Source organism: Anas platyrhynchos, chromosome 1 (genome assembly GCF_047663525.1).
Source record: "Anas platyrhynchos isolate ZD024472 breed Pekin duck chromosome 1, IASCAAS_PekinDuck_T2T, whole genome shotgun sequence".
NCBI lineage: Eukaryota > Metazoa > Chordata > Aves > Anseriformes > Anatidae > Anas > Anas platyrhynchos.
Window position 1 is genome coordinate 14,504,374 of NC_092587.1, and position 13,652 is coordinate 14,518,025.

The 13,652-nt window shown below is 42.7% G+C and overlaps 1 protein-coding gene across 1 annotated transcript in view; it reads left to right on the forward strand.

Moving 5' to 3' along the window:
* CDHR3 (cadherin related family member 3) overlaps nucleotides 1–13,652 on the forward strand; it is a 33,452-nt gene that overhangs the window by 9,835 nt on the left and 9,965 nt on the right. Inside the window, exons 7-14 of the mRNA XM_021275346.4 lie at nucleotides 2,253–2,401; nucleotides 3,692–3,881; nucleotides 5,633–5,801; nucleotides 7,340–7,439; nucleotides 7,584–7,682; nucleotides 10,525–10,751; nucleotides 11,780–11,951; nucleotides 13,027–13,271. Coding sequence (XP_021131021.4) covers nucleotides 2,253–2,401; nucleotides 3,692–3,881; nucleotides 5,633–5,801; nucleotides 7,340–7,439; nucleotides 7,584–7,682; nucleotides 10,525–10,751; nucleotides 11,780–11,951; nucleotides 13,027–13,271 — 1,351 coding nt within the window. The remainder of the gene's footprint in view (nucleotides 1–2,252; nucleotides 2,402–3,691; nucleotides 3,882–5,632; nucleotides 5,802–7,339; nucleotides 7,440–7,583; nucleotides 7,683–10,524; nucleotides 10,752–11,779; nucleotides 11,952–13,026; nucleotides 13,272–13,652) is intronic.

Sequence of the window (13,652 nt, forward strand, 5' to 3'; positions counted from 1 at the left end):
TGTTGCCCTTTCTGTTTATTTATCCTTATGTCTGGAATGCTGAAGGAGCTCTTTTAAATATTTATCTATTTGTTCAAGATAACGAAAGCTTCAGTGACTGGAGTATCCCTAACACCTCACGTCTAAGGCTAAGATGTAGTATGGCACAAATAAAGCTTGGTATTTGTTTGAATCTTTTCCGCTTTAGATTGACACTACAGTCCAAAAATAGAAGCTCGGTTTGTAAAGAGCTTGAGATTAAATTGCACTTCATGAGCTGTCCTCACTGTGCACATGCATGCCCTCTCCCCTGCTAAAATGTGAGCTACATGCTGGGACTATGCATTTTCTGACACTATAATAATTAGTGCTGGGATGGAAGCTGGGGAAACTTGACAAGTTAGAAAACCTTCTTTATTTTCTCCTGATCAAAGCTGTCAAGAACAGAGTTTCAAAGGGCCTTTTTAATTGTTCTCACAGTATATGTAGGCACATCTGTTTTTGGTGTTCACAACACTCCATCGGCATTTCAGCCTTTTGAAATTCTGGATGTTAAAATCAATGGAAAACTCATGGAGCGAGGAAAACAAAGGAGGAGACAAGAAAACAAACATATGCTTCCTTCACAATTATACTGTGGCGTCCAAAAGGTCTGCTTGAACCATACTGTAAAATACCACGGGCAGGCGGCAGGTAGATCAGCAGGACACAGCCCAGATGTAGCTGTGTAGAGGAGGCCCCAGCTCCACAAGCACTCTGTGCAATGAGTCTGGGCAGGGCTGGTAGTTCTAGCTGTCTCACCAAAACCAGCGAGAGCTGTCCCTCCCGTATCCCCACTGATCAGAGAGGAGTTTTCAGGAGGCATTTTTGGTAGCAGTGATGGAGATCTGTTGCTGTTTGTTTTCTTTCTGAGTAACTCCTGAGCAATGGGAGAATAAGGAAGCAATCCAACACCAAGAGTGGGACAGAGCCTTAGTAAGTACACAGACTCCACAGCCTTCACAAACACCTTTTTGTTTGTTGCTGGCTGACCGTTAGGTGTTTTTATTGAGAAAACTCTATGCGATTTGCCTGCTGTATGCTCTCCTCTTTTAACATCAGCTGACAGAACAGCTGAAGTACTGTGTCTTCTTAGCCATTCTTCAAATTGCAAGTGAAGACCTGGAGGCATCAGATCTTCTGCTCTGCCTCTGCAATTCTCTGCTCCAGTTGCTAAATGCCCCATAATGCTGGGTTTCAAAGGAAAACAAAGGGCTCATGTTTTCCTATTGCAGGAACTATAGACTAGTCAATTAGCTACGTGGTGGCTTGGAAAGTTTAAAGTGCACAAAAATGGTTCGGTCTTGAAACATGCTCCTAATGCTTTTCTGAACTGTTGAACACTTTCAACTCCCTCTGACTTTTGTTAGCAGATGTTTTGTGTGTTTGTGTGTTTCAGTGGAATAAATCAGCGCTCATAAAGTCCTTGCAGAGTTTTTGTGTGCTTGCCTACGCCTGCTTTTACATGTGGTTCAAGTACCATAATTGCATACCTGAGTACCCATGTGAACATGCAACTGCAACCATTACAAGCAATCCTGCACGATTGCCTGCCAGACCGTACCTGGGCCATAAAATTCACTCACTTCATGGGAAATCTGGGAGCACTGGCATATCAAACAGCAGCACTAAAGAACCGTTTTCTCCATGTAAAATGAATCAGACAGATGTTGCAGAGAATTTGGAGCAACATCATGAGGACATCTGGGGGACACCCACAGCAGGGCTCCCTCTTGCCCCTGCCTGCTGCAGGGCCAGCTCAAGCTTTTCAGTAATACTGTTGTCCCCCAGATGTCTCCAGCATTCATTCCAAAATACAATTAATTGCATTAGTGCTTCTATTTTTGTTTTTGTCTTGCAGAATGACAGCATGAGATCAAGTGGCTTTACAGGCTGGTGGCTTTACAGGGAGACAAACTGCATGACTTAACAGCCCCTTCCATTTTCAGCTTCCACAGTTCTGTGAAAGTCAAATTGCTTTTCCTGTGACAAGTTGCAGGGGAAGGGAAGGACACTTGGTTGTGTGGCTTTGTCATGCTTTATGCCCACATTCCAGTTCAGCTACTGCTACAGGTCCAGCTGGCAGAACCAGTGACTGGGATATTTACCCTGACATCTCCCAGCCCAGTGTGGCCATGGCTCTGCTGCTACAACTGGCTGCTCGGCTAAGCCTGTGATCAGCTGCTCCTGCAAACACAGACATGCCTTTTTCTGAATTTTGCTTTCTCTTGTAGAAAACAAAGAAACTACAGGATTCCAGAGGAACAAAGCCCAGGGACTGTGGTTGCCAATATAACAGCTAAAGATCCTGATGATGAAGATTCTCCTAGCAGACTTTTCTACAGCATCCAGTCTTCTGTCCCATATTTCTCCATAAATCCATGTAAGACAAAAAAAAAGAAAACAACATATCTTCTAATACACCCCCCGCCACACAGCAAAAAATGATTTTGCCTGAGTTTCTCGGTAGGTTTTTTGGGTCAAGTTTTTCCATCAGCTGAACAGGGTTAAATAAGATATCTTAAAGAAAGTAGACCAAAGGTGACTTATTGACAAATACTGACTGGAGTCAGTATGGCTGGAGGTTGATGATCCCTTGCATGGAAGTGAGATCAGCTGGCTTCTTTTTAATCTGTGGGGATTTTAATCTCTGTGGTCCTTGTGGGGCTCTTGCAACAGCTGCAAGTAGTTAGACCACAATTTGCTCTCTCCTACCTGAAATCTGCTCTAGCACTGAGATGCATGGCAAATCTACACCTCAGCTTCATGGCTCTATTTATGCCCTTCCCCAGGCAAGGCCATTAAAAGGAGTTACCTCTCTTGTGCTGTTTCCAGGTTCTCTGGGGTGCACACACCACTGACCTGAAGATTTTGCTTCTAGGGCTGGCATTCAGTGACTGCTCTGCCCCTCACCTGCTATTGTTTTAGAGCTGCTTATCACAGCTGTAAGAGATACCACGCAGCACAGTGCTATGGGGGATCAAGATGATCTTTCTATGCTTTGGATTCCCTATGCCCTTTGGCCATATGTTGCTACTGCCCCCCTTAATTGCACCCCAAAAGGCAGAGGATATACAAACTGTTCTTCACCTCCTCAGTACTCTAGGAATAGTATTGTGCTCTGCCAGAACAATCTTCTCTTTTTTGGACAGAGGCTAACAAAAGTGAAAAAAAAAAAAACATACACAAAACAATAAATTAATTGCATGGCTGACCAGAACACTTGGCAGAAGCTGAGAGCAGATCTGTTGATGTATGAGTAGATTTAGAGGTGCTGAAGGATGCTTGAATGACAGCAGCAGAAAGTGAAGCCATTTTACTAGATAGAGAACAAGGCATTAGGAGCTCACTGTCCTTGATGGTCTGCAAGTGCACTCAACTCTGACTTGCCCTACCTCTTTGAGAGTGTAAGGGAAATCTGAGGCCTCTGCTGAGGCCACCACTGGTATATTTTTGAGCAATGGTTATTTATCCATGAAAGTCTTACACAGAATTTTCAAGGCCATCGTGTATTGTTTTTAAACATAACTAAACCAGCCATGATTTCCACAGAACAGCAGAATTTTTAGTCTGCCACTTGTCTGATGAGCTCTCCTGTTCTTCCGTGTGTACACCATGAGTTTTGCTGTCTCCCTGAGGGTGAGTATCTAACTTCTGGCTGCTTTCTGCCCAGCAACTGGACTGCTGCAGGTGACCAGGAGAATCGACAGGGATGTCCCTCCCCTGAAGCTCCACCCTAACATCTCAGTGATAGTGCGGGTGGAGGACAGTCCCAGTGGTGGCCACGCCAGTGAAATGGAGATCATCATCACTATTGAAGATATCAATGACAACCCACCAGAATGCTTTCCCTCTACCTTCAGGTATCGAGGCTCTTGTTGCCTGAGTGCCCCCTCATTGCCCCAGCCCAGTGACATGTCTAGGGCACATCATTTAGGGTCCTCAGACCTACAGCTAGATGTTCAAGTGGATATTTAGCATTAGCCTTTGAAGGTTAGTGTTCACTCTAAGTGCTTTAGGACAGAAAGTCCACTTTTCTGACTTGTGCAAAATGAAATTTGGGCTAAAAATATCTCTGTATGGTCAGATACTGTATTTATCTTTCTCTCAGATACCAAATTCATTAGGGTATCAGAGCCGTGTGTTTTACAGAATTACTTTTCTGACCCATACAGATCCAGGCTCCTCCCTTTTTACTTTATGTTAAACTGTGGGGAATCACTCACCAGGGAAAGCTTGCCAGGCAGTTCTGGAGTTTTATTTTGAAATTTCTAAGCTTCTCTTCTGAATCTGTTTCTAGTGGCCTCCATGGTGTTTGTCTCATGCAGTCCATAAGGTCTTCAGAGTCCAGATCACCTCTTGTCTTGTATCCTCTGTGCACATTAATTTAGCCATGGACTTTTGCTGTGGCTCTGAACTCTCTGAGACCCTTGTGATGATCAGCTGGTTTACGTTTGTAGATGAGGATGCGACGTTATCTTCATTTTATAGAAATAATGAGGTCAAAACCGAGCAACAGAAATTGTCCATCTGAAGTGTCTGATGTGCCTGTGCTGCAATCTTTCAGGGTACACAGCGCTGCATAGTGCAGTTCTCAAAGAGTTCAAGTGCACACGTGGTAGTTTGACTGTTCTGCAGGTAAAAATCCAGTGCCTCAAGCCAAGACCCTCTGCAGTGAGGGATTCCTGGTTAATGGGTATCTGTTTAAACTGCTTGCTCACTAGCTAATATAAACGTCTTGCATTTAAATCACGTAGTTTTGTGGACTGGCAGGAAGAGAAATGAATTCTTTAGAGCACTGCTTGGTTACAACATCCATGACAATAACAGAACAGTCTCATTGTTATCCAGTGAGCTCAAACTTTGATCTAAATGAAACAAAAGTTTTGGGGGGAGAAAATGAGATCAACTAAAGAACTACAGTTCTGCACAAGGAAAAAAAAAACATCAGGTCTTAATGACATTATGACATTTAGTTAGTTCTTCAGTGTTTTTTTGTTTTGTTTTGTTTGTTTTTTTTTGTACTTAATCCTCTTGATTAAAAAAAAAATGAAATCAACACCTTCTGTTCTCAATTCCATCATGTGCATCACGGGGACCCTCACTGCCAGCAGCAGGGACAGAAACGCTAGCTTCACAAAGCAGGAAAATGGTCCAGGTATTAGTTAAGGAGAAAAGAATGAGGTTCTCTTCAAAAAAACATAACACACTGAAGAAATGAGTGTTGTAAAGACATTTTAAAATACTAATTAGTAATTGAACTAATTACTAATTAGTAATCTTACTATTAGTAATTAGTAATATTAGTAATCTTACTAATTACTAATTAGTAATCTTGAACGTTAAGATCTCGTGGCAGCTTTTGAAGTGAAGCGGAGTTCCAAGTTTTTGGTTTGGGTCTGGCTAAATGTTTGTGTCCTGCCCATCACACAGGGCTGTTATCCACCACAGCATATGGTTCAGATTCTAGGTTGCTTCATCAGCTGTTGTCTATTTAGATCTAGGATTTCACTTAGAAAATAAATGGAAGTCAATGTTTTGGCATGTAATATATGAAGAGTTCAAGGGGAGAAATATAAGGAGCTCTGATGGGAAACATGTTTCTTTTAAACAGGAAAGAGATAAATGAAAATACAACTGCTGGAACATTTCTTCTTGATCTCAGAAATTACTGTAAAGATATTGATGTTGATGTACCAAACAATCTATTTAATTTCACCGGATTATCTGGTTTTGGAAGCAATAACTTTGCTCTGGAGTCTACTGGGTCCGGAAGACTTGTGGTCAGTCATTTGTGGCTTTATGTTAGATTGTCTCATTAGGAGAGCAACTTATGAAATATCACTAAGTCATTTCTTACTTTGTTGTCTGAAAAAGAAAACAGAATTACTGTAATTCATGTCACAGTGGAGTGAGATGGGGAGAATGGCTGTTTTGACTAGATGTGAGCTACGTACCATTTGGTAGGATGCTTTCTATGGATCCTACAGAATACGGTGAACAGAAAACTGTCTTCTCCCATTTTAAATCAAAGTGCTAGATATGACTGAAAAAAAAAAAGAAAAAGATTTGGGGGTAGTGGTGGTATGAGATACCAGCTTTGAGATAAATAAGCAGAGAAATCTGATGTTGCTTCATACCCATTTATTCATGACAGACCATGGAAGATCTTTGGTCTTCAGCAAGAAGAAGCAAAATACTTGAGAAATCCCAGACATAGGAACTGCTTCCCAGCTTCCTTGGTCAGAATTGTAAAACCACTTTGTGTGATAAAAATTCACCAAAGTGTGGTGGATTTGCACGTGTGTGATTTTGTGTGTCAAAACATGGCTTCCTTATGCTAATAGCTGCTGCAATATTTGCATTTGCCAGAACCCCCACCAGCTGCTGGACAAGTGCAGTGGTGGTTGCTTTGTTAATTTAAAAAGAACCACAGACAAGTACAGAAAAAAGGAGGCATCACAAAAATTAGCGAATACAAAGGCATTCTGCCTAAGAGACAAGGGTGCTACAGGAGCAGTAAAATAATTTTGTATGGTTTACTTTGATTTCTAATCTGAAGTATAAATGTTGATGACCATTGTCCTTATCTGCTTCATCTGCCAACACAAAAAAAGAAGAGAGTTTACTTTGCTGCACAGGACATTATTGTTGTTAGCCTTTCGATTACCACGTTTGTGTAATGTAACAGGTTATCTGAAGTGTCCCATCCCTCCAGGAGTTTCCCTACAGACAATAAACAGTGGATGCCTGTGCTTTAGTGCTTCTACCCCAGAGTTTATGAGGCTCCTGCAGAGAGACAGAGCTCAGGAGATGAGGATTTAAATCTCTGTGTGAGCCACCGCTTGGTAGCTACTTGGTTCCTGGACAAACAGTTGTAGCCGAACCTGATACCTATAATACAGGTCTGCAGGCATGAGCTGAAGGAGTAACTATTGCTATTTAGCAATCACAGATTCCTACTGAGCCAACAAAGGGCACAGCAAATAGCCAGCTCATTAGATACACTTTGAACTAACTAGGTAAGAGGCCAAGACCTTATCCTTCAAACGATACAACTTCCTGCACTTAAGAGGAAGATATTTTGTTGGCAGAAGGAAAGCGTTTTGAATTGCCAAGAGACACCAAATCGTGAACGTAAAGAAAAAGCCTGAAATTCAATCCTGTAATTGATTTATAGCCTGTATTACTCCTGCAGGGCAATTCTACATAGTCAAGAGGGAGACCACACTTACAGAATGCTGAAAAAACTAATTGCCATCATGTGTATTGTGACTTTATGTGTAAAGTGTAAATACAATTGTGTTTCTTTTTAATTTAGATGACTGGAAGTATTGATTTAGAAAACCCAGCTAATCTAGGAGTTGAAGTTTATTCTTTGACTGTCAGAGTGCGAGATATTGCCTCTCCTCACTACTCAAGCAAGTATCCCTTTTACACTTTTTTGATATTTTCCTGTGCTGTAACAGCATGGAGAGAGGAATACCATATGTATTTTGAATATATGCATGAGAAAATTTCACAGCCATACTTAACTATGATTTAATCTTCTGTTATATTTCCAGACATCATTTACATTTACATCAGGATAAAGCCAGTGAATGATTTTTTCCCAGTCTTCGATAGTTTATCATATGAATTTAATGTTCGAGAAACTACTAAAGGTACAGTAAGTAGCACCTACATGATAGAAATAGTGTTGTCATGCTGACAAATATATTTTTGCTCCAAATGTATTTTCATTTTTTTGAATAAGGAGAACGCCTCAAAGTTCTACTTTGACTGGGGTCTCACAGTACACCACCTAGTAACCCTAAATAGACAAAACTGGCAAGAACTCCAATTGTGCAGATGGAAACTGAGACACAGACAAATTCAGCAATTGCACAAGAAATCTGTGACAGAGCCAGGAACTGAACTCAGATTTCTTGTTTTAGACTGTCTTTCTGCTCTTGCTAAATTAGCCTTTTGGAGGGATCATGATGGTATAAAAAAACAACAACACTGTAGACCATGGCACAGATGAGAGAGCCTTGTCCCAGAGATGGTGTGAGACTGTCACTTCACTGTCCCTTCAGACCCAGCTCACCTCAGGTGCAGCAGGTGTCCTGGATGTGGGGTGGGATAGGGATGCTTGGATGAGGAGCACGTGCTTCACCAGCCAGTGCAGCTCCTCATGCTGGAGACAAGGTCCTGTCCATTCCTACAACAGCCCAGGACCAATTGCTGCAAACGTGGCCTTAAATCTGTTGCAACTGAATTCGAAAAGGTTCATGTGCTTGACTCCCACCTCAGTGCCCTTCCTGCTCCTTGATGAGCCCTGCATTTTAAGTTTGTGGGGCAGCATCTTTCCTTCTTGGTAGTCCTCATATGCCAGATGTGACCACCAGCCTACTCTGTGCTGTACTGTTTGGCATGCAGAGGGGTCGGCACAGGAATGGCATCTTCCCCAGCTTCATCTTCTCCCTCATCTGACCTGATGCATTGGCTTCCTTCTGTAGGCTGAGAATACAATCTGACATCTGTTGGATATAAACTGGATAAATCTTGATCCTCATTCTGGACTTTCCATGGTAACAGAAAAACTGAAGTTGGAAAGGACCTCTGGAGGTCTCAAGTCCAACTCCTGCTCAAACTGGGGCCAGTTTCACAATTAGGCCATGTTGCTCAGGGCCTCATCCAGTCGAGTTTCGAAAATTTCCAACAGTGGAGATACCACAGCCTCTCTAAGCCCTTGCTTCAGCTGACCAACTTTCATTCCAGATAATTTTTCTTTGTACACATTTGGAATTTCATATGTTGCCACCTGTGTCCTTTCCCTGTTCTTTCATGGTTCCCTCCTGAGAACGGTGAATCTCTGTCTTCCCTGTGCCTGACTTTTAGGTAGTGGGGTACAGCAACTAAATTCCACTTTCACTGTTCCTCCTCTGGCCTGCACAACCCCAGTGCCACCAGCCTCTCCTCCTGCCTTCTGGGCTCTGCTCCATGCTGTCTTAATCCCCCCTGGCTTTACTCCAGTTTGTTAGTGTCTCTCCTACCTGGGGCCCCAAACTGGTCTCAGGTCTCCAGTTGTGGCTTTATGAGTGCTGAGGAGAGGGAGTGGTCACTTTTCACCACATCTTGGTAACACACTCATTAATGCAGCCCAGCATGTGGTAGCTCATGAATAACTTGTCCACCAGGGCCTGGGGTCCTGCTTGGTCAGTCCCAGCCTGTGTTGGTGCACGGGCTTGTTTTGGTCCAGGGGTAGGATCTACATTTGTCTGTGCCGAGCTCCTTAAGGCCTGTTGACCTATTGCTCCAGCCTGCCAGGCCCTTCTGAACAGCAGCACGTCCACCACTGCCCCGGGCTGGTATTACTCAGAAACCTGTCCCAATGGCCAACCAACAAGGAAGATGTGCAACTGCATCACACAGCAGGCTTAGATAACTTAGTGTCTGCTTGAACACACCAAATGATTACGGCCAGCACAGGCTCAAAGCACGGGTAAAGGCAGCTGTGCCTGTGGTCAGCAGACCTGTGGGGCTCTGTGGTGTTTTAGTGCCCTGGGGGGACAGGAAAAAAAGCATATTTCAAGCAGCCCTGCTGTCCTGTCCACAACCTCCTCTCCCTTATCATGGGCCAAGGAGCAGGCCCAAATCTCCAGCCCTAACCCTTAGCTCTGTTTTCTTCCTCCCCTGGTCAGGGGGATCCTGCTAAGGGTCTGCAGGCCTGCACAAATCACTCCTGCGTGCCCTCTGAAGAAGCCATCGTTGGTCACTGAAGAATGTGGTGGAAATGCAGCTGGTGTGGGGATGTGCGGCCTGGGACGGAGCTGGGGACACTGGGGAGGCTGAGGGTGACCAGCTCCCAGGGGAGGTCTGCCTGGCAGAGGGACACTGACAGCGCTGGCTCCTGTAAAACAGGAAAACAAGGAGGGCTACGGGAGGAGCAGGAGACACACAGTGGTTGCTCAGCAATTTGGCTGAGCTGGCAAGACCTGAGCCCAGCTGAATCAAGGCTGAATCAAGTCTGCAGAGATGGGTGTGCACAGTCCCAATGTAGTTCCCACAGTTTACAGCACTGTCATTTGTAGCTTGCTTCATAAATGCTCCATGCAGAGGTGATTCAAACCTCCCTTTAAACACCCCAGAAGGAGGAGCAGCGATTATTTCTGAGGGAGGACAAAGAGTCTAGTGCTTGGGCTGCTGCAAGGCAGTAATTTGTGTGTCAGTGCATGGCTCTTGGGTGGCTCTTGCCACCAGAGCACTTTTGCTGTGTTTCTCTACGGACTCCTTGCATTCTGGTATTTATTGCTAGTAGGCAAGCCTATACGTGGGGGAGCCATAACACAACACTGTAAACTGGTATTTCTTACAATTATGTTTTACTTCTTTGGGGTGAAAAATACTCTAAAACAAATGTGTAGTTATGGTTTCATCAAGCTTCTGCAGGAACAAGCAATCTGTACTTCCTTTTCCTCTATGCTTAAAATGTTAGTGAAATATGGGTTTTCTTCCTCTTAGTTGGATCCAGAATTGGAGAAGTGCATGCCAGCGATGCAGACTGGCCACCCAGTGTCATCACTTACTCCATTGTAGCTGGAGGAGGCACCAGAGATTACACAAATATATTCTGGATCAGCCCAACTAATGGAGATGTGAAGATTTTGGCTAGATTAGACTATGAAACAACTCAGAAACACCTTTTCACAGTGCAGGCCTCAGACCAGGAGAAGACTGCAACAGCATCTGTGAGTAAATCCAGTCTACTTCTCCCCCTTTATCTATGTTTTTCTCTCTTGTTCTTGACAAGAGCAGTAAGATGTTGGGCAAACCACTTTTGGTCTGTAAAAGGTAAGTCCTGCACAGGACTGTAAATTGGTCAGGTGAAAGAGATGGTGCTTACTGTCTTGATTCGTTTCTTACAAAATGGATTAAAGAAATATTTTTTTATTTTTAATTCTTTTTTTTCTTTAAGTCTTTCTTCCTTGTCTTCCAGATAAATAAAATTGTTTTCTGTGCCCTAGCCAATTTAAGGTATTCCTTATGGCTACATATGTACCAGAAAACAGAAAAAGGAAAGAGTCTTGAGGCCAAGTAGCAGAGCCTAACTGTATCCATGCCTAGTACTGAGTCTTTTTTGGACTTCATCTAGTGCCCCTATGGCGCTCAGACATACTTATGATTTTACATGTGACCTTTTTTCACTACAAAATGCTCAGTGTAACATAAGAATTGTGTTGCAGTCCATCAGAGTTGTGTTTTTATGGGGTGAGTCAGAGGGGGTTTAGAAAGGCCATTACCAGCATTTCTCTCATACTGGCATGGTCAGTCTATAAGGAGTCTTCCTTCCTTTCATGGATCATATTCTGAATTATTATTAACTATGCTAAGAAGCCCAACTAATGTCTGTGAAGCAATTTGAGACATTTGAAAGGAAGTTTAATGAATGTCTGGTACTATTATTAATTCTCATTCTTACTATGACACACTTCAGGTAATTCAAATGATCAGCCACATCAGATTGAAATCCCTGTGGTTTTGGAACATGCTTCAAGTTAAGGAAACTGTAACAAAAGATTTCCAATCACAAGAAGCGAAGGTCAAATGATCACAGGCATTTTCTGGTAGAATCCAGTGTGGAAAGGAGGGTCATGGCTCTTCAACTGCTGTTGACCAGAAGAGCAAAAGGGGCAAAGTGAAATAGCTTCTGAAGTTAATAAAATTCTGTTTCAGCACAGTAGAGGAAATTCAGCTAGCTATTACTCTTTTCTTTCAGGTAACTGTGAATGTTTTAGACGTAAATGATGAAGAACCAGTTTGTTCACCCAATTTCTATGCATCTCAAATCCCAGTCAGTTTATCAGCTGGGACCAATATAAATGGCTTCAGGATTCAATGTCAAGATCGCGATTCTGATCCCAGGTCTTTCCGTTACTTCATTAAAGAAGGTACTGTGTCATAACATGTGAGCTGGGAGCAGCACACAAATTCTTAAACACATGGTTCAGTTTTATTTGTAAATAGAAGTCTAGCACGGTTTAAGTGCTACTTCTCACGGAGAGTTAATTGTGATCCCCAAGTTTCACATGTCATTATTTTGCTGCTTACCAAAAGAGATGTTTCTATAAGTTGGCTATGGATGCTGCCACCTAGAATGATGCCCTTGCAAGTTTGGATTGCCTACCACATTAATTAATTGGCAACGGACTGCATAATTGAGAAGGACTTTAGTAGAATGAGCTAGAAAGATCTTCATGGTCAAATTTAACTTCCAATTATAGTTGAGTGAATCTTGAGAAACTGTGGTGGCTTTTGTTACTCTGCATACCTCACCCTTAGGTGATGATAATCAGATGATGGTAAGTAACTGAGCAAACCTGCATGTCCTAATTCCATGCCCTTTGCATTAAAACCACATTATAAAAATATATTAGGCTTGAACCTAATAATCAACTGCATCTGGAGAACTGTTACAGTATGGACTGACATTTGGCTTCATAAAGAAGGAAACACTCTCTCTTGGGGAAATTTCATTTGTTGTTGTTGCTGAGGTTATTGACACACGCTGCTGAAACTTTAAGTGTGGTTGCTGGCATGATTTTGGTCTGTGCCAAGCAGTACATTTCCAGAGAGATCCTGGGCATTGCTGAGGAACCCAGGACCTTGCCCAGTGCACTGTGTATGGGCCCTATGGAGTGAAGGCTCAAAGGTTTGCCTACACAGATGTGCTCTGTGCCTTGGAGACAGAGCCCGTGGTCGATTATATGTTGGATGGTGGACATGGCCTTCAATGTCACCTCAACTCTGGAGCTCTACAGGGCAACAAAAGCAAAACCAAAGTACATCTGGTGCTTTTACACCACACAGGTGTAAAATGATCCATAAAAACTCATCAACAGAAACTGCTCTTTTTGTTTGCTTCGTGCATTTATTTTAATGTGGGATTGTTTTTCACTTTTCTTCCTTTTTTTTTTTTTTTTTTTTGTCTTCATTTATTTATTTATTCACTGTTATCACTTGCAGGCAATGTGAACAATCATTTCACCTTTTCACCAAGTGCTGGCTCCAACACATCTCGGCTGATTCTTGCATCTAGGTTTGACTATGACAGCGGACTTGATAAAAGCTGGATTTACAGGCTGCGTGTCTATATAACAGATGACAATTTACTATCTGCCAGGGACAAAGCTACACACCTAGTTAAAACTGGTACAGTGTCCTTAAGCATCAGGGTTATCCCAAACCCAACAACTGCCATTACCACCACGGTAAGTTCACTCAAATTTATGCTCAATTCTGGAGTTCTTTTATGGGCTAATTGCCATGGGAATGAAGAAAAGAGGGTAGATGTATGCAAAAGGAAAGCAAAAACCAACAGTGGGTCTAGTTTTGGGAAGTGTTGAGCCTTGTGTTCTTACATTGAAGCCACTGGTTGTAGATATGCTCGGTGTCAGGAAAGATTCTTGGTAAAGATTTGTAACATCTGTTTTGTATTTTAGTTTCTAAAATGAAAAGGGTGAGTATCCAAGCACCAGGCACTCTGCCATTACCATGTAACTGGAAAGTTAAGGATTTTGGCAGCTTTATTAATAAGGAAAGTGTAGGGGTTAACCTTTGCCTGGAACCTTAAAATTACCTCATGCATTTTG